At 39.4% G+C, this 22041-nt stretch overlaps 1 protein-coding gene across 7 annotated transcripts in view; it reads left to right on the top strand.

Moving 5' to 3' along the window:
* The window catches only part of atp8a1 (ATPase phospholipid transporting 8A1), a gene marked incomplete at its 5' end in the record, with an annotated part of 101898 nt that overhangs the window by 73494 nt on the left and 6363 nt on the right, over positions 1–22041 (top strand). For 6 of the 7 annotated variants that reach the window (XM_038698923.1, XM_038698925.1, XM_038698920.1 and 3 more), the window contains 7 exon segments: positions 154–276; positions 4441–4519; positions 5753–5814; positions 6048–6104; positions 6431–6538; positions 18931–19019; positions 19386–19478. In XM_038698923.1, the coding sequence (XP_038554851.1) occupies positions 154–276; positions 4441–4519; positions 5753–5814; positions 6048–6104; positions 6431–6538; positions 18931–19019; positions 19386–19478 (611 nt within the window). 7 annotated transcript variants of the gene reach the window in all.

The following is a 22041-nucleotide window of genomic DNA, read 5'->3' as shown; positions in this document are numbered from 1 at the left end:
CATATTTGAATGTCATCCGTTAGCAGTTAAAACAAAGAAGTGATTATTTGTGTGGTTTAAATTTGTTGGAAATTGAAATATTTTCATGAAACATAAAAATAATCTGAGTGCATCTCAAATTTACCACTGATGTTTCTCTGTGTTTGTGTACAGATATTCACTGCTCTGCCTCCTCTCACTCTGGGAATATTTGAGCGCTCCTGCAGGAAGGAGAATATGCTGAAATACCCAGAACTCTACAAAACCTCCCAAAATGCTATGGGCTTTAATACCAAGGTAACACTAGTCTCTGTCACATGCATATTTATTGTTTTATTTGCACATGACCGGATTTAAATACTTTTAGATGGCTTTTTCTATTTTTTGAGTTATCTTGATTAGTTTTTAAATCTTTTCTGGCCTCTATCCTGTTATTTTTAGTGACAATAACATAATTAGGGATAGGGAGCTCTCACATTTCTTCAGATCTAGTGCAGTAAAGCAGGCAAATGTCCCTGGAATTTAAAGGTGCTAGTACTAGTACTTCGTATTTGGTAGTCTTTGGAGCTGGTGGTGTTGCCATGGTCTGATTTACTGTTTGCACACTGTATCTCACTTCATCACCTCTGGTAAATGATTTTATGTTCAACTTCTAAAAGGGGAACTAGTTCTGCTAAACAATAACACATTTGGTAATCCATTTTATCATCTTAAATTGAGAATTCAGTTTGTGCTCCTCCACACAAACACAACCAATTAACATCACATTAAAAAGATGTTTTTGTCTTGCGTTCTTGATGTTCGGTACTAATGCATCTCCCGTCACAGTGAACTGGCAGCTGTAGTCAGTGGGTCTCCAGCCGTAGCCTAGTTTGGCCTGGCTTGACCTATTCTGTCTGTTTGCAGGGGCTGTCGGTTAGCTTTTCTCCGCTGGTAATAAAGATGTCTCCTCCTTTCTCCTTGCTGAGCCAGAGCCCCGGACCCTCCTCACAGGCGTGGTGACCTGGTTAGCATGGCATGGAGGTGGATTAAAGACGGATTGGCCATGGCGGTCAGGGCAGGGAAGGTCAGATGGGTTGGGGGATGCAGCAGAAATAATCAGGGGGAGGGAGTAGAGAGAGTGTGCTGTCATTGTGTGACAGAGTTTGTTGCGGAAAATTACGCAATTTGTTTAAGTGAAGGAATTATTTGTTCTCAGTGCAAGGCTGTCAGATTGAGTTTTACCTATCCAGGACCACACTCAATGTATGAAATAACAGTTTCCATCACTGCCTTTGCTAAGCGAGGACTGGTTACTTCTGCTAAAAGTTTTCAGATTGGCCAAGTAAAGTTTAAGGTTTGTCAGTCACGAGGAGACCACTAGCTTATTTAAATCTAGCCTAATAAAGGAAAACCCTCCATTTTCCTCCAAAACAAAATTAATTGGAATCACATTTTTCTGAAAATCAATTGTTTGTTGTTTTTTTTAGCAAAAACGCCAAACAAATCTCAAATGAAATGATTTGATTCTTTTCTTTGTCATATACAACAGTTAACAGAATATTTTTGGCTGTTTGACTGTTGCTCAAATAAAACAAGCAATTTAAATACATCAACAGTCGTTAGTTGCAGCCCTACTAATGTCACACCTGCTTTATTAGCTGTCAGAAGAATGTATGCGAGTCTCTCCTAGAGCTATTATTGCAAAAATTACTACAAACATTTGAGACCGTAAACTCACACATGATTAATAACCACGCTCTAGGTCATTAGGTGAGTTAATGTAAGTAAATCCACCACTTTTAATGGCCTGGATTGTTTTTCATAATTAAAGAAAGCTGAAGAAATATAGGCAATTTGGTGGCAAAACAGACTTGTTATACACAAAACAAGTGCTATTTGTTGTCTGTAAATAAATGTGTTTTTTTGCAATTGTTGACAGCGTCAGACGTTGTCTTTATTCCATTAATTATACAGTAGATTAGAGAAACATTTGTCCTCACAACTGATGATTTAATCATCCAAGATTTTGGTTGAATTCTGTTGAAGGGTGCATTTTCACTTGATTAACTTTTTTGGAGACTTCATTAACCTTTTTATGCCAAAAAAGGGTCACAAAAGTATGTTTGATAGTTGGAAGCAAATGAACCTCAATTTTGTTTGGGCCACATTTTCCAAGACCCATAAATGATGACTCGGCCAGGTCAGCAGGTTGTTTTTGCTGGCTTGTCCGCTCTTTTCCTGAGATATTTTCCTTGCAGCTGGCCCGAGGCGAGGCGAGAAAATCCAGCAGGAATTTGGCCCCTCGAAGGGCCTGTCTTTTTGCACGCCTGGCTCTTTTGTACGCAACAGATACTGTCTTTGTGAATTAAAGCTGTTTGTGTTGAGGTGAGAGAAGGGAGTGACCGAGAGTGTTGAGGCGTAGCGTCAACTGTGTTGCCCGTTCGCTTTTAATTACGTATTCCTGACACTTGAGTCACTCTAATAAACCCTGCTCCCCTTTATGTGGTCGTAGTAATTACAGCAATTTAAAACTTTCCCTCTCTTATACTCTTCTATTTCTTTCCCATTTTACCTCACCCGTTCAAAAAGAAAGGGGAAGAGGTGGGCAGCTCTGGAAATATTTGGCTCAACATTAATTACTGGCATTCATGCTTTTTTTTTTGGCTATTAGGAGTTACACAAAGGGAAGAATCTTTACAAGACAGACCGGGCATTCATTCAGAGGGGATCCCTATCCCAACTTGCTGGGATACACAGGGAAAAAAGAGTACAGGGTGGCTGGAGTGATGAAAAGGAGGATCCCACTGACAAACGATTATGAACATTTATTGATTTCATTAGCATTCATTATTGTGGGGGGGAAACGAGGGCTTGTTTGTGCCACCATAGTGTTTGGGAAAGGGGCAGTTGAGGAGGAGGCTGATAAAGAGCTGAGCCTGTCAGTGGGAGGCTAATTGGCATAAACATGTGATTGTAACATTAGTGCTAATTTAATCCATATTTGACCACAGAGATAGAGGGATGAGGGTTGGTTTCGGCCACCCTACGCTCAGTGTATTGGGTTTTGTGTACACAGTGGAAGGGTGAGATAATCCTGGGTGGGGGGTGGCTGCTGTGGGACTTTGTTTAGTCGATAGAAAAGGTGAGGAGGTCACGCCTCTGAGGCCAAGGTATATTGTTGAGGCTTATAGTCAAGAACAAGACGTTTCCCTTCACTGTACTATATTCTCCTTTACTCTCTTCTTTTTCACATCCTTTCCTGGCAGAATATTTGAAATAACCCTACTGTGTAAAACAGTGCTAATAGTTATTTTAAAATGACCCAAACCTGCAGAAATCACAATAAATGTTCACTTTTCCAGTTTGTCTCAAATAAGTTGTGTTTTATGTTTTACTGACAGCTTTGCTGAACTTGTTGAAAAGGGTATTTTTAAGAAAGCGAGCCTCTAACTTGTCGTCTGCCAAGAGCCAATGATTGAAATGTGATGTTTTTTCTGTTTGTATTTTTCCTCCGTCAGCCGGTTTGACAGATTTTCAGCTCTCAGAATTAACACCAACGTCAGGGTCAGCACAGGGGAGGAAAAGGGGCATAAGCGATTTTTGGCAGAATAGATTTCACGGCTGTTTAATGCTACATCACCCATTAGTGTTTTGTTTGGCTCCGGCATTGCATAATGTAAATTTGAAACAAGGTGGTTTTGGAGTGGGAGTATTGATTTAAACGACTCATCCAAAGTCTGTGTGCTTGCATACACAGACACACACGCAGACTGCGGTCCACACCACGATTTTCCAGGCCCTTAATAATTACCATGAAAACAGTTTAATCTCTGTCAGGCCTGTCAGTCTCCCTGTGTGTGTTTTTAGACTGATTTCTGCTTGTTTAAACTCTCCTGTCATTTATTTCTACACCAGTTAAAATTCTCACATGAAAGGGCCGGAGCCTAATGAAATGTAATGAGAGGAAACCCTCACACTGGCAGCACATATATTATATATATAATATTATAATAATGTTCTTATCATCGGGGCGAGGACATGTATTTTGTAGTTTCTTATGCTTACTGCTTTTTTATTTGATTTGATTGTGTTACCTACAGTGTAATCTTTAAAAAAAAAAAAACCCTGCACACTGACATTGTTCACTTGCCTTTCACTACTCGTACACACACTCAGCAGCCTCTCTCTCTCCCATAACACACACAGAGGATATACAACGTGTCTGTCAGCGGGGTGGCCATTCAGCTAGGAGGCCCTGACAAAACCGCCACTTAGCCTAGCGCTGGGCTGGCACAAAGGGCCCAGGTCAGGGGTCACTTGGAAGGCTGGAGCTCCCCACACCCTTTTCTCATGCTTTTTTTCTCTCTCTGTCTCTCCCTCTCCTTGGAATCTCCTGCCGCTTCCAACCCCCCACCCATCTCTGCTTCCTCCTCCTCTCTGCCTCCTTCCCCTCCATCCTTCTCCCCATCTATTTTGCAGGTCTTCTGGGCCCATTGTCTGAACGGCCTCTTCCACTCCGTCATCCTCTTCTGGTTCCCCCTTAAAGCCTTCCAGCATGGTAAGTAGCTCCCAGAGACTCCGCCACGGCTCTCGGTGGACGAAGAGGGAGGACAGTCAAACACACATACTTTGTCTTAATTACTTCTCTCTTCAACCGTTCGGTCATGAATTGCAAACATGTGTGTGCTCCGGCAAGAGCGACACACATTAACAAGCGTGTTTTCATGTTTGCACCAGTCCATGTGTGCACACAATGATCTGCTGAAATGCTTAAACACTTATTCGCACTTACTTCATTTTTTATAAACACACCGCTTAGATAGAAACTTTCCACTGATTGTTCAGTGCAGACAATGATGTTATTTTAATCCAAATAGATAACTCTCTTTGTGTGTGCAATTAAGTTTAAATTTAATTCACAATAACTTTATTTATCTGTAGGTCAGTTGTGCATGTTTGTGCACATCAAAATGCAAGGTTTCTGTGTGCATGCAGAGAGAATAGGGATCTTTGAGCCAGTAAGTCTTGGCTGGCCAAAGCAGAGGACCACACAAGCTTGGGCCTGCTCTCCAAACAAAAGCGCCAAGCCCTCTCACTCTGACTGACAGGATGTCAGCAAAGCCTCAGCGCACACTAGACATGTGACCAGCCGGAAGTAAAGGGAAAGGGAGCTTCTCTTTCTTCCTTTACTGGCAGTTGCACACTGCTGATATTTTAGCCGCAGCCCAAATCCACATGGGCAGTTTGGAGCAATATGTCTGTGATTTGCAGTTAAACACTATTTTGTTAATTTAAGAAGTTCTAGCCTCTGTTTTAGGAAAAGTGCTCTCAGTAGGTTGGATTCCAATTCAATGGCAGAATCATTAACCATTTAGTCAGAAAAAAAAAGTAATTCTTTCTATTCCAGCAGCGAATTAGCCAGAACGTTTCATTTCTGACCATGATTAATGCACACCAATTCTGCTTTTCAGTCTTACAGATGGCTTTTCATAGAAACACTCTTTCCCAATAGTTGCGAAAGACAAAATTAACATTCCAGCTTCTCTCAAAGGGCAGTAATGGAAGCAGGATTTGACTAGTTTTCACTTCAGGTTCCCATGTCCGTTTTTATATCTGGGTCTCTAACAGCGTTTTACACCAAAGTTCACACTGAGATGTACATAAAATAATATCCAGTGTGCTGTCTGGTTGTTTACTCTTTGGATCACCTAATGGAACTCTGTATGAAACCCAAGAGCTGAAAAGAGACAGCTCCAGCCCTAAAAGCTTCTGTTGTTGATTCCCTTCACAGATACAGTTTTTGGCAATGGAAGAACTCCAGACTATCTTCTCTTAGGCAACATGGTTTACACAGTAAGTGCACCAATCTTCTTGACAGTGAGTGTTTCTGCTTTGTTAAATGGTTCAGGTGTCTGAGCCAAGTGTTATCCAATTTCCCTGAAGTTTTTTTGTCTGCTGATTTTTTTCCAATTTTATACTCTGCAGTATGTAAAACAATAAAAATGTATGATGCACTTCTAATGAATGAATTTAGTATTGAAGGGAGACTGTCTTGATTTAATGTTGCTGGGTTTCTGTCTCCACAGTTTGTGGTCATCACAGTTTGTCTTAAAGCTGGCCTTGAGACCTCATCCTGGACAATGGTAAGTTGATGGCTCTCTCTTCTCTCGCTAATGTTCTCTTATCTCTTTCCAGTTCCTCCATTTTATATGACCAATGATACTTGTGACATATTTTACATCCTCTTCTTATCTCTAAATCCCTTTATGGTTTGTTCCCACTGAGCTTGTAGCTATAAACCCAGTGAAATTACACGCACCGTATGGTACGCTCCTTCAAGTTACTAGAAGCCACTCAGTGTGAGCTTTTTTATGCCCAAATGATAAAAAAATGGCAACAAGCAAGGCAGGAAAATGTTGGACCTAAACACTTCCTGTTACCTTACTGTCCTCTGATTTTCCACTAACAGTTCAGTCACATCGCCATCTGGGGAAGCATCGGCCTGTGGGTGGTGTTTTTCGGTATCTACTCCTCCCTGTGGCCCCTCATCCCCCTGGCTCCAGACATGTCAGGAGAGGTAAACACACTCATGCCAGCATGTACTCATACAAATGCTTACACATCTACGCACACTCACGCGGGCACTCTCTCTCTATTTCACAGCAACAACTTCCGCTGGTACTAAAGAAACTGCTGATATAATTGTCTGTCACTGACAGCCCTGCAGTGCCTCATATCTCATTTTCTGCTACAAACAAATTCTGGTGGGAAATGACAGAGTTAAACTTGTCAGGAGAGCCAGAGGGGTGGAAATTGTCAGACCTCTGGCTTGTGTTGCATAATGAGTTAATTGGGCCAATTAGCCCAATGTTTGTGTTACATTGCCCTCCCTCGGCTCTGACTATCTACAGGTGATATTGAAACAGTGAAACAGTCTGGAAGCTAAGCAAAGAGAGGTGAGGATGTATTTGTTATACAAACTGATGTCCTAAGTATCTCCAGGATCAGAAGTTGAGTTTATTTAATAAATAGCAGTAAACACTGTTTTTGGAGTTGTTATTTACATGTTAATGTGACTACTGTCTCTCCGGGTCCCCACAGGTGGTCAATGAGAGCCCATTGACCACAGGTGACATTTTCCAGTTGATTCTGGGGATGAGAATGAGGCATCCTTTCATTAGATAACAAGAACACAGTTGGAAGCTATTCAAAGAAAAGGGCTGGAACCACGAAGCATGCAGGGGAAGAAAATTATCTCAGAGTGCGTACTTGTGTGTCCTGTTTGAGATAATGCTTCGGGCATTTGGGGATTCAGTGAACATGCAAATTGTAACGCTGTTCATTTGAAATTCGCTTATTCACATTTTGGCAGAGAGATAGCTTTAGAGGTGCTGGAAAGCAGGCTTTGTCACTGTCAGTCAGAGCTGGGCTAGCTGTTTTTCCTTATTTTCTGCGTTAAAGCTAAGCTAACCTGCTGCTAGCTATAGAGACATGAGACATAAAATGTTTTCTGTATTTATTCACTGCAAATTGAGACTGTTAGAAAAAAGCACAATTCTGCTGCACACGTTTTTCAGTCAGTAAATTAAAATTACAGAACTACAGAGCAACAATTATATTATTTCATATATATATTATTTATAAATGGCTCATAAATATGCAAATTCACTCAATTTACTGAATTTTTGCTGAAAATACAGATTGCTGTGTACTACCTAAGTCTAATATGTAAATCACATTGTATTGATAACTGTTCAGTGACTCAGTGTTGTGCTGCCATTTCTCCACCCATTGATAGCTGTATTTTTAGGCCACTGGGAATTTTGGCACACCCCTAATTGTAAGTTAGTAATTAATGGTATTTTTGGAATCTTAATTCCATGACCACTGGAGTCTTTGTATGTATGTACGTGACACAATAAATAACATAGCTAACCAACTGCACATGCACACAAATGCTGACTGTTTTGCTTTCCCTCGTACACACACACAGGCGATGGGTATATATTAGCTTCACTCTATCCCTTGTCTGTGAATCCTGCTGCTTTCATCCACACCCTGCAGCCCTTCACTGAAGACAGTAATGGTGTCCTGTGGGTAGTTGGTAACCTTACGCCCCTGCCCCAACTCGAGGATGCCAGTACATCATCAAACAGGGACACATCTCTCTGAAACCTGAGAAGGCATCAGAGACACAATCTCTGCTTCCAAGACCTTGTAGCCTCTGAAGAGCAGGATTATTCTCAGCCCTGATACAGCCACACATGTTTCACCTACTTGAAACTTTTAGAATATTTTTGTGCTTTCTATCTTTCAGTTTGTTTTCTTTTAGTCCGTCTCATTTACATGTTGCAACAGCTTTTTCCCTCTTTGTTCTCTTTTTGTTCATCTCCCCACCCCCCCAATCCACACCACTGCTAGTCGAAAATCTGCCCGAGGGCCAACAACATAACAGACACCAGAACTCCCTTCTCCTCCTGTTTCTGCTCTCACTCAATGTCCAGCTCACTGCCTTTAACAAGAGATGTTTAGCAGCGCTCCGCTTCATGTGAACTCATTCATCAATGTCAGGCTAAATATTCTTTGGACGATTGACAAGACAGGTGCAGGATCCATCCACAAAACGCACTGAAACAGCTAGTGTGCTTTTCACAGCACTCCCAAACGGTCTCATCCCATTTGCACCTTGTAAAAGTCTGACACAGATATCAAAAGAAAATGTCAGATTATTCTGCTCAAGCAGTGTAATCTGCCACACTAAGCGGCTTAGCTTCACCTCAGGAGATATCTGGTGTAGGCTCTGTAACGGTGACCTGCTATCTGCTGACTTGCCTCTGCTGTCAACTGTTTATCCCTTCTCTCTGCTCTCTTTTCACACACACCTTTGCCATTGTCCTCAATTTCTTCTGCGAGTTGCATTTGAGAACCTCTCCTTCTCACCCAGACTCAAGTACTTGTCATCAGCACATGGATTTTACACTCAGCGTCAGATACTTCTACAGTTTCTACTCAGTGATAAGAAACATTTTCTCAGAAAGAAATAATTGTACCAAGAAGTGTGATGCTTGGCGTGCCAGGAATACACTCAGGGCTATCTATGCTAATCTGTGAGATATTGATGAGATTAAGAGCAGGAATGAAAAGAATTCTAGAGAAACAGATCCAGTTATTTGTTTCTGTTTACAGGCATTTTGAAAGAGAGGTTTATATTTAATGGAAGATTTATTTAGTGTAGTTTAGCATAAGTGAAAAAAGAAGGAATGGCCATCATTATGAGCCTCCGTTCAAAATATATCTCCATGTTCCTCACTCATCTGTCAGCTACTTTCTGACTGAATGTGCTCGGCGCAAGAGGTTTTATTTGCATATTTTTCCTCACACGTGACTAGTTTAACCCGGGGCCCTACTCTTCTTTGTAACAATGCTGCAAGAGTGTACCATGTCGGTACAAAGAAGTAAAATAGAATTGGGAAAAAAACAAACCTACCGTAATTATTTATTTAGGCAAGTAACCCATCAACGTAAACATTCACACATCTTTCATTTCCAGTCCAGTTTGAATATTGTTGTTTGCAAGTGCAGGTAGATTTGAAAACAGGCAACCAGTTCATGTGGGAGTTAGCTGCCAAAAATTACCCAATACAGCAAACTGCTTGTGATAGATGTGATAATGTAGTCTTTCAAATTAAAATTCTAAAAACTTTGATAACTTATTATAAAATTTTTGTTCCTTTTGCAGGCAGAAACAAATTTGTGTCAGAAGGCAGACATGTATGTTTTGAGTTTGAGTGCCTGTATGATCTTACAGAGAGACTTATTAACCTAATTTATTCTCTTTAGAATGAAACAAGCTCCCAATGCCTGTCATATCTCAGAGATTTTAGATTTTTAAACTTTTGAAAGACCCAATGATGGAATTAATGACCCCTGTTCACTGCTGTTGACTTTGTACCTCAGTGGTACTTCTGGAATTCTTTTGTTCCTACTTTAAGACCCATAAGTGGCTCATATGGGAGGTTTTGTTAAACTCTTGTCCCCAGACCTGTTAGTCCTCCCTTGGCTAATGATTGACAAACATCATAACACATTGTTAGTGTAGTAACTAACTAACCATGTTGTACATTTATTTGTGAGATGAACAGTTTTAATCTGCTGTATAGCCACTGTAAATCACACGTCTGTTGTAGTCGAGGCGGTGAGACTGCTGAGTTACAAGTGTTTATGTAAAGAATTTTTTTCTCTGTTTTCCTAGTCGATGTCTTGCTGTCTTTGTTAGGCGACACACAGAGAGCATGGAGTGGAATGAAGGACCCAACTGAGAAACCCTTTGTTTGTTTTCCACGCTGACCTCTTTTGGGGTGGTTATTGGCTGATTTGTTTCTGCTGATGACATTTGGGGAATTTGTGAATTTGCCAAGCAAGGCTGCCTTTTTACTCTTTTTATTTGTTTTCATGGTCATTATTGCTTTTCATGTTCTTGTCTTTCGCTGAGCGTAGACTTTTTTGTCATCCTGAGTCATCTGGTTCTTCTTACACTGTGCTGTGTTTGCCACCTATTTATCCACAAGAACCTTTAACTTTGTATTCATAAGAAAGTCTGTTGAGTATTGGAGCCCAGGGCCAGAAATCCGGCGTGGGGCGTTTTATATTAGACAATATATAAATATGTCTGTAGATAATGTTGTTGCGTATTTTTTTTAAACTGTCGCATGATATGTGTGTGTGTGTGTGTGTGTGTGAAGCGCCAGTCTTCCTCTGCATAACTGGTGGCTCTGTGTCTCTGTTGGCTCTGTATAGGTGTGTACACGATGTATGTAGGTGTATGGCATGACCACATGGACAGTCATTGGTTGTAGGCTGTGAACAGGGCATGGAAGTTTTGGGTCAATTAAGGTGTCACTCGAAAGGTCAACGTGTAGATGCTTTTGTAGTTAGAATGATATAAAATGACGCAACAGCAGTCCGTGTGTATTTATTGATATAATAATGCGTTTTGGACTAAATATTTTACTGGATTGGATCGTCTGGACTAGGGATGAAACGATTACCAGTTTAACGGTAAACCATAGTAAAATTCCCGACGGTTTTACTGTACACATTTTAATTACCATGATAACCAGCAGGCACGTGCACAGACATTTTGGGGGACAGGGGCTCAATTGAAAAAAGGGCACAAATTATAAAAAAATGTTGAAATACTTGTGTTTCGAATGCTAAATAACCTTTACACAGCCAAGCAACAGAATACTGATTTGCCTAAATACATTAATGTACTGATCAAATACATTATTATCATTGCTATTAACACTTACCACGCACACGTGACAAAGACTCACATTTGGGGGAGGGCTGTCTGTATCATGTAAAGATCTATCCGCATACAACAAACTCATAGAATGGATACTAGATGAGGAGCCTACGATCAAAATGATGGAGTTACTGATTTGTTTTTCCTATTTAACCCGCAGTGCCTTGTTAAATGTATGCAAATAATTAATGCCTAATTTGCATATCAAGGTGACGATTGTGATGATGTTATCAGGCACAGTTTTTACTGTATTCACCTTTAGTGTCTCCATTAAGTACAGTACATTAGCCTCAATAGCCACGATATATTGCCTTAGCTGAAGTTTAGCTTAAGTTATTACATTAGCTAGTACCTCATGAGTCATGCATGTTAGCAAGACACAAGTAAACTATATATGTCTTGTGGCTAATTAGCTGCAAACTCCAGGCACTGGTAGTGTAGTGTTTTGTTTATCATCACTCACCTCCACACCGACACCGAGGGAGAGAGGGCATTGGAACTCAACAAAGTCTCATCTCTCCGACCTGATATTTAGATTTTTTATTCAGTAAAGATATTTGTTTGACAGGGAAGCTGTCAACTATAATTTTATGAATGTATTTATTCATAAAACTATTTTTAAAAAGCACCCCAGAAAAAAGACCACTTTCTCTTGAGGATAAAAAGGGCAGGTGCTGAAACCCCTTTTGATGTCTAAATGTGCACGTGCGTTATAACCGGGTACGGTTAACCACGCTATTATAATCTCACGGCAAACACTGTCCAGCGTCTCCCAGAAGCAGGCGCGCATGCGCAGAATGCAACGTGCGATTGTTTGGGTCAATGACAACACAGCCGAGATTTTTCAGTCACTCTGAAGTCTGGTCGTATTTTAGTTTTTATGAGAGCACTGAGGGAAACTTAATTGAAGAAAATAACCTTACAGTGAATGCAGGGTGAGTTAACTTTTAGCTTTGGTTTGTCTCTCTGACTTGCTAACAGCGTGTAAACTGAAGCTCTCAGTGTTGCTGCTCTTGTAAAAACGCTACACGTTGTTCAGTTGCTGTGTGCGTCGTGTATCTGCAGAGTCTATTCGTCAGCTGCACATGATAACACGTTACGCAGTTTAGCCAACCAACCAGCATATCTAGAAAGGCTGTAGACTCCTCTGTATTAATGTCAGTTTTTGGGCTCATTGCAGTTATTATCACTGTCTTCTAAAGACTTATTTGTTTTCTTGTAATTGTCCACGGGGTCATTGTATTACCTGTATAATATAAAATCTTGATAATGCACACTGATGATTTTCATATGTTGTTCATAAACAACAAAATGGCAATTGTATTTGTAGTTTTCAATATAAAACTTGTTGAAATGGTTTGAGTGTGTGTGTGTGTGTGTGTGTGTGTGTGTGTTTAGTACATTTTAATCTTTTTCGGCACATTTTTACAATACCATGATAATACTGATAACCGTGATAATTTTGGTCATTATAATCGTGATATGAAATTTTCATACCGTTACATCCCTAGTCTGGACCTTTGCCAACGTAACAAGGCCATTTTTGTCGGAATGTAATCCACCAGTGGACTACAGTTTCACAGAAAAGTGGTGTTCATTTTGATAATAGGCAGTGCTTGAAGTGGGCCACCGGTACCAGTCCTTCTACATTTTACTCTTTTTTTCGCTCATCTGTTCCCATTCCTGTCTGCTAATCTCTTTCGGCGGAGACATGGCAGGTAAAAGCTCAGGTGCCTTTCATGCAACTGTATGCAGAAAGTTTCTGTCACAGTAACTTTTCGTGAACCGACCAATCACAGCCTGGATGGTTTGATGCGCTACAGCAAACTTTTAAAATGATGAACTTGTTAGTCTGCATGACTGATTATTGAATAGTCAGTACTTAGCATTAACTAATTAGAGACCGTTCACCATGTAGATTATTTTTCTTACACATTTAGTAAATGAAAACCCACAGAAATGGAACTGCTGTCTGGAACTGGAATTAATATTACACTAGTGGTAAGCTTTATAGTATCTGAAATTATAATGAAACAATTTAGCCCTACTACTAGCCGATACACACGGCAACATGTGAATGGGGAGTACCAGTAGGGCTGGGCAATAAAACAATAATGATAATTATTGCGATATAACTTTCCTCAGTAACAATATAACAAACACTTAATTTTTTCTATTAAGATAATTATTTTGTTGAGGAAAAGGGACCGAAAAAAATATTTTACTTAATCATAATTGTTTTGAATGTTTTACCTCAGATTTGTTAAAGAGGTGGTATTATGGTTTTTGGCTTTTTCCCTCTCCTTTATTGAGTTAAATATCTTTTTTGTGCATGTAACAGGTTTGCAAAGTGAAAAAGCCCAAAGTCCAGCCCAAAGGGAGTTCCCATCTCCCAAAGAAAACACTGCTCTGAACTGCCTGAAAACTCCTCGTTTGTAGTCTGGCCTTTTACTTCCCTTTCTTGTGATGTCACAATGAAAATCAGCACACCTCTCCTCTCCAGAGCTCTGTTAAAACTTTATAGATAAAAGATAATTTTGTTACAGATTAATAACTCACCACTCTGAAACTCTTGCTCCAGTCCAAATTGCCAACCTGGTCGGCAACATGTAGCCTACAGCTGAATCGAAGCTGTTTACTGTCTTTTCGCTGATCCGCCTTTCTCTGCTTCTGATTGGCTATTACCGGCCTTTCGCTGACCTGCCATTCTCTGCTTCTGATTGGCTATTACCGGCCTTTCGCTGACCTGCCGTTCTCTGCTTCTGATTGGCTAGTAGTCCTTAACTAGGAACTGCACACGTGCAACTCCCAACAAAGATCATTTAGAGGCAAGATGTATCACTCCATAGCTAAAACGAAGGATTCAACACAGGGTGAAAAGAGGAGCTGTAACAATGTGCAGTATGACAAAAAATATGGTGTTTTTTGAAAATTAAACCATGTAAACCTGTTCTGGTACAACCCCTCAACAGGATTTACAACCTGAAAATGAGCATAATACCACCTCTTTAAGTGATCCACTGTTTGGCATCAAGTGTTTGTTCTGACCATAAAAAATAGTTTAAAAAACCACAATTAACCATCTGGTTTCTTCAATTTTCACTAAGGAGCAAAAATCTGCCTTTAAACTTGAAAGAAAAAAATGATTTGACATCCTGAGAATAATCAATACTGAATGATATGAAATGTTTTATCATGCAAACGTTTTTGCCCAGCCCTAAGTAGCTCAAAATATTCTGCGACCCCTTTTATATTACCACATTGAACATTTCATCAAAGAAATTTACAATTATCTTCTTGTGTATCGTGTTTCCTCATGTTTCGTGACCTCTTTTCACCCCTAATCTGAGCCCGTGTGTCCCCATCACTTTTCAAAACAAAGTTACGCTCTTGCCCCCAAACTTCCATCTTTGTTGTAAACCCCAAACACATTTCGGGCACAGAAAAGCTTTAAGCCCTGGGAGCCCCACTTGACCAAATGTATAATTTCACCTTCAATTTCCCTCCTCTACTTGAAGCCAGCATGTACAGCATTGTCTGGTTAAGCCGTCTGAAATTAGCCAATTGGAGAATCAACGTGGATAGATGCAGACCAAAGTGATGTCTCAGACAGGATTCAACTTAGTCCAACCCTTCTCTTCTCAGTCTACCTAATAAAAAATGTTGTACAAAGGAGCTCTGTGCATTCAGGAAGCTAGTGTTTGAATATTAGCATCTCTGGGATGCCTTACAGCTGGCAGAGGGTTATGAAGTTGGTTTTTCCTTGCCTTGTTTGTTTGTTGAATCCAAAGCATACTGTAGACCTGTGGTGTGAATAGTGAAGTAGTGGATCACCTCAATTTACGTTTACCATTACAATAGCATGCATTAACATAATTTAAGATGCTGAGACTGTAGGCTTTGTAAGGCATGCTCAGCCAGGTGCCAGATTCCCCTGATCAAGTCTTCCTGGAAAAGGACGCATAAAACACTTGGTCTGGTTTTTTTCATGTTCTTCCACATACTTTCCCTAAAATTTAAGGATTTATATCTTTTAATAAAGTTGTTTCTTTGATTTTCTGTAGTTTTACCTTTATTTGAACAGTGCACATTTGCAGAACATTAATTATTCCCCCCAGAGCGTACCTGTTCCAAACTCACACAGATACTGTACCTTGAAGCTTGCAAAGTAAGACCATAGATCAATCTGTTGTCCACTGACTCCTTTATCAGAGCAGTTGGGGGTTACATAGCTTGGTCAATCGCTTATCTCTAACCAGAATTAAAATGGTAAAGTCAAAAATCCACTGCTCTTTGTTTATTAAAGATTCCTTTTTGGCATTTTTTAGCTTTATTATCTTACAGCCAGCCGTATAGAAGGTAGTTTTACGTGTGTGAACATGTGCATGTATGATTGGCCTTGTCTGGCCTTGTTTGGCCTTGTCTGGGGCCGGGGGGGGGGGGGTGTTGTTTGGTGGCCTGTCAAAATACACTCCTCCATACCATTGAACACTACTGTCTGTCCAGCCAGACAAGTTTATTAGTTTGTCCTAAAAATACAGGCTCGCTCCCTGGACCTCTCTCACCCCGTCCATCTCCCAGGGGCCCCCTGGTATGAGACACTGCTAGCATCCACCAACAGTGCTTGTAGTCATGGAGCCTGTCCAGATGCCTGAAGACAAACATTTGTTGATTGTAACTGGTCAGATTTGTTTGGATTTTAAAACTTTGAAGTCAAAGTAACCCAACAATGAATCAATGCAGTATATTTAGGTCTAGTTTTACTGTGTTACTGAAGTGCCTAATATTACCAATATTATTGAATTCTATGATAAACTGGAAATTTAAAGTATCTTGTATACACATCATTTGTGGCTTGGAGTTATGTATGGAGATATATAAATATTGTTCATACATTGAACTAAGATGGTTTATTTTTCAAGCTTTCTCAACTTTAATATGCAGAGTATACATCCCTGGTTTATTTTCAGAAGACTCTCAAGACAGCTAAAACGCCCCCATTAAAATGCATGATACGCTGGATGAAAACTAAAATAATTAGACTGACTAGCAACAACCAAAAAAACATAAAACAGTAAATGTTTCCACCAGGGCTGCACAATTTCAAAAATTGACATGAAAATATCCCGTGCTTCGCTGCAATTTTCCCTCATCTCATACATTTGCAGCCTCTGAGCGACACAGAAAAGCTCCATTCATCCACGTCCCATCTTAAACTGTAGGAAAAAGCCATTTTTGATTTCCTGTCATTTGGGATTTCCTCGTCCCCCAATGTTTTGTCAGACATCAAAGTCAATTTGCAGGTAATGGTGAACAGATTAGCTAATTTGAGCAAACCTGAGCGCTTTCGTAGTTTTGACACTGATCTGTGTGTGTGTGAGCATCCTCAGGGCCCTGCCTGTGTCACATTACAGGAAGGACACTGTCGAGGGGGCCCCAGCCGTTTAAACAAGTGGCACATTACAATGCAAGGAGCGTGAGTTTTGCACTTTGACATGTAATGACAGATAGTTTCAATGCAGTGGGCCAAAGCAAACATCATACTCACATAGAAAGCTGAAAGGTTTCATCCCCACCAACAAGATCCACCAAATCCCCTCCACTCTGGACCCAAAACAACTTCCTGACATGGCCGCCGTTTTTTGATTGTTTTTTTTTTTTTTTTTTAACAGCCGACTGTCTGCTACTAACTAATAATATATGTCCTAAAAATATAGTGAGTATGGAGAAGAAGCTGTTTCTTGACTTGTTTTTCAATCATTTCCAAATGTGTTTTTCTTCCAGTTAGATAAATGAGTCTCAATGAACATCACAGCTGTCTCATTTGTAGATTTATTTTGCTCATGAACTCAACGTGAACATTTGTTTCACACTGCGTTAAAAAATAAAACATCGGCTCATTGTTTATAATGCAGAGGATGTCAGGCATAACTCAGATATGTCACAGCAAATCATCTCTGTCTGTGAACTTTTAGCCAACTTGGCTGATGATAATGATATATTGCTGACAAAAATTTTGTATACACTTTAATAAAGAACATCTATATATTTTTGTATTTTGGGGTCAAACTCCAACCTGATATAATAATTACAGAGTAGTGAAGTTGGCAAAGTTTTTGGTTCCAGGTTTTTTCTTTATGTCAGTATGCATTGGAAAGTTTTATTTTTAACAATAAACTAATGATTATTTTCATTATTGATTAATCTGCTAATTATGCATATTAATGGTTTGGTCTATAAAATAGTAATGGTTTGGTGAGCAAATAGTGAACAAGACTAAGAGTCTTCAGCCATGGCATCAGCTCTGTGAGGCTGTACTTGCGTTCACATTACAATGTTTACTGTGCAAATGAGCACAAAACACAACGTACAGCTAAATCTAATGGGAATGAGTTGTGGACCGACAGACTGACGTTGCCATCTCTAGATCAGTGGTTCTCAAACCTTTTCACTTCAAGGACCCCTAACCTGAAACAAATTAGACCACGGACCCCCATTTGATAAGATTCTGTCCCAGTTTCCTCCATCTGATAGGATTTTTATTACAAAAAGAGTATTAAACTCATGACTCAAGTAGTCATACACATTGTCATTGTGTTACTTAATTATAAAGAAAATAAATTATTTCCCTTTTTTCTGGCTTTTTGCTGGGACCTTAATGACCTCTGGGAGATCCCAGACCCCACTTTGAGAACCACGGCTCTAGATCCTTGCTGCTAGTATTGCTAAACATTATCATCATTTCCTAAAGCCCAAGCGATGATATCAAATCACTTATTATCATTATTTTTACCACCACCAACACTTCAAAACCTAAATTTATTCTGTTTATTTTCACATTTGACAATGAAAAGCAGCAAATCCTCACTAAAACCAGAGAATATTTGAAATTTTTGCTTCAAAAAATGATCTAAATAATTAAGTTTAAGTTAATTTAGTGAACAAAGAGAAACATAGTGGTCTAGCGGATAATTTAACAACCTTGTTTAAAGGGTCGTGTTATGACAAATCGTTAATGTAAAATTTTGGTTGTAGCTTTCAATAGGTTTTTTCATCGCGATTGCAAAACACTGACTTGTATTAATGGAATTAAGTTACAATTATCCATATTTTGAATGTGAGGTCATTCAAATGTATGAATTTCTCCAGTAAGCTTTTTTCTTTAGCTTTCTTTAACCCATCTAAAGCCACTGACAAAGACTTGGCTACAAACAGTAGTCAGTGAGGCTGTTGTAGTGAATGTATCACTAAAAGCACGGCCCTGCGTCTCCTGTGATGTATTGACAGGAGCTCTCAACACCGCAAACAGTTGAGCGATTTTCCTGTGAAAGAGATACCACTGTCCAAATACTTCACAGGTACTTCCTCCGCCCTGAAGGGCTGAGAGGTGGAAAAGATCCAAACAAAAACATGGTATCATTTAGTCATGGAGGATTAACCCACTTTGAGCAAGTTATTTGGCTCCATCTCCTCTCCTCTGTTTCCACAATATAACAGTTTGTTTTGGGCTGCTTTTGACATGTATGTTTTTTATTATGTGGCACTACAGAGGATGATAATGGCTGTTCATAATCAGGTGTTTTTTTCTTTTGAAGAGCTCTTCTTTTTGTCTACAATGACCACAGAGTAAGTGTCTGTGTATGTGTGTGTGTATGTGGCAGGCGGAAATGATGTTCAGTTCGGGGGTCTTCTGGACGGGCCTGGTCTTCATCCCAATCACCTCGCTGGTCTTTGACGTGGCCTACAAAGTGTGAGTCTCCTCTCCACTCTCGTAGCTCATCATCACTGCAATACACATGCGATACAGGACATTCCTACAAAATCTCTTGTATCTCCTAAAGAAATTCTTTAGGTTTTTGTACAGACTTACAAGGAAGTGTAGCCTTTCAATACTGTGCATACTCCATGAGAAATGTTTGCTTCCGCCCTGGGTCTGGTTGACATCAGCCCACAGCAGATTCAAGGTGTCAGGAGCAATTTGCAAAGTTTTTTTTTTTTTATGTACTCATAGCAGTTTGAATTGGTTGATGGCGTATATAAATGTCAGTATTTAAACGTTCTATGATGTTAAAGCATCTGTCTCGTGATTTTGTTTTTAATATTGTTTAATGTACAGGGTGAAGAGGGTGTTTTTCAAGACCCTGGTGGATGAGGTGCAGGAGCTCGAGGCTTTATCCAAAGACCCTGGAGCAGTGGTGCATGGAAAGAGGTACAGTTACACACCACTTCACCATTCTTTGTTTCATGATTTTAGATTTATTGACGTAATGTTTTGTCAAGTGGACCAAAAACAAATGGTTTCAACAAATCTTTTTCATTGTTGAAAAAAATGTAAATACATTGAAATATTGAGAGTAATGTAATAACAACAGTGATGTCCTAGTTTTTCTATACATTATCAGTTTGCACTTTGTTTCCTGTTTGTTTGTACCATTAGTGATAAGCACATTTAAAGTGTAGTGTTAATCAAGGCTTATGCTGAAGGCCCACTTAAAGCAGGCAAATTGCGCGCATCACCTCCTCCACGTCAAAGTAGCTTCTTCAGTAGCAAACATTGTGTAGATAAGCAGCCTATGACTTTCCCTTCAATTTACACAACTTTATTCCAAGCAGCACTTTGTTTTGTTTGTGCCTGTAGTGTGGTAATGATAATCTTCTCCTCCATGGACATTTTGACCGCGCTCATATCGTATTGGGGTTATTGTAATTACAAGATCCTGATGTGTAATTAGTGTTCATGTCAACAAGTCCTAATTATGACTCCAACCAGGCACTTAATAATATGGGAATGCCTGAAAACCAAACAAACATTTGCTAATGAGTGAAGAATGCCTCACGTCAGCCAAAGTCTGTTGTTCAAGTTAATTAAACCCAAATGTAAGCGATATAGTGTTAAATATCTCACTACTAACTCTCTAAACATACAGCCGTATTGATTGTCCGATGATATGAAGTTGGGAATCAATTAATATGGGAATCTTTCCCATCTTTACAACTCATCCTATAACACATTAATCCAACATTATCCTCACCTGCCAAAAGCCAAACTTCTTGTCCCAGCACTCATTCATTTTTGTTAGGTTTTCAGCAAATCACTACTAAACTTTTAGGCAAATTTTAACTTAAAGAGGTCATATTATGCTTATATTCAAGTTCATGATTTTATTTATTTGTACCAGAATAGGTTTAAATGGTTTCAGTTTCTCTTTTCACCCTGTGTGTTGAACGCTTTATTTTAGCTATGGAGTGATACATCTTACCTCTACAAGATCTTTGTTGGGAGTTGCACATGCGAAGTTCCTAGTTAAGGACTTCTAGCCAATCAGAAGCAGAGTAGGGCGGGTCCTGAGAAGCCGGTAAACACGGCTTCGGGTTAGCTGTATATGTTTCCCCTTAACATCTTAGCAACATGTACTGGAGCAAGAGTTTCAGAGTAGTTATGAATCTGTAACAAATGTATTTTTCATCCATAAAGTTTTAACTGAGCTCTGTCTCTAACAACTTTATATCCATTGACTGCCTGGAGGGTAGCTAGTGTTTGGAAGGGAGAGGAGCTGTGTGCTGCAGCTCAGTGTTTTTCCAGCGGTGTTTTTCAGGGCGTGTCTCACTAGTCGCTTGGCGAGCATTATGACAGGCATTTTGCTATGACGTCGCAGCAAAGCGGAAGAAAAGGCTGGACTATTTACAAGCTTTTTTCAGGCAGTTCAGAGCAGTGTTTTCTGTGAGAGATGGGAGCTCCCTTTGGGCTGGACTTTGGGCTTTTTTGCTTTGCAAACCTATTACGTGAACAAAAAAGGTATTTAACTCAATAAAGAAGTGGGAAAAGCCAAAAAGCATAATATGACCTCTTTAATTTGCATAAAGTTAACGTTTTTTCACTTTTGATAGCGGGTTTGTCCTGCATCACCTGTTGTTACACAATACTCAAGAAGGAAATTGCTTGTGTCACAGGAAAAAAACTGTTTTGCGTTGTGTCAGTTTCAGTGGGTCAGTGTAGTAATATAAATAAAACATAACATCACAGAATATGTCTTTTTATAGTAACATACTTGGGCTGAACGATTATGAAAAAATATCTAATTATGATTATTTTGACTGAATTTGCAATCGCAATGTGATTTGCGATATTGGAGGGAATAATCATTTTTATATTTTTATTCTCATTTAAATTGAAAATCATATTGAAAGGATTTTGGTGTGATTTTTGCAGTCTGTTGAATATAATTTTTAAGCCAGTCTCTGCAGCACACAAATATTTAATTTAAAATGGTATTTTGCCACACATTTTGCCTATAACAAATATTGCACCTCCTACAGTTTGAAAATTGCAGTAGGCTGTATTGTGATTTCGATACAATTTCAATTAATTGTTCAGCCCTAATATATACTGTGATACATTTTTGGGTGAGATTAATTGAGAAACTATTTATGGATAAAGACAACAGTGTCTGTTTTTGGTTAATCTAGCAAATTCATTAAATGATGAATCAACATTCTTCATTACACTGATACAAAAAAAAAAGAATCAAATACTGCCTTAAACAGTCCTTCTCATCGATTTGCAACATTGTACACAGTGGCCCAACACTAGAGATATACAAAGGGAGATCTATAAATGTTGTTATGAACAGCACTGTCAGAGTTGATGCCTTGGCTATTATTCTTTTGGTACACAAAATATAAAGCATCTTTTGCAAATTCTCAAGATCAGCTTGGAGGAAGAATCATCTATAATTTCCCAAATCCCTCAAAGTGTCAGAAATACTCCACTG

Source organism: Micropterus salmoides, unplaced genomic scaffold (assembly GCF_014851395.1).
Source record: "Micropterus salmoides isolate LMB-PRFRI ecotype aquatic unplaced genomic scaffold, ASM1485139v1 Ms_hic_scaffold_5, whole genome shotgun sequence".
Classification (NCBI taxonomy): domain Eukaryota; kingdom Metazoa; phylum Chordata; class Actinopteri; order Centrarchiformes; family Centrarchidae; genus Micropterus; species Micropterus salmoides.
This window is presented reverse-complemented; position numbering and strand designations above follow the sequence as displayed.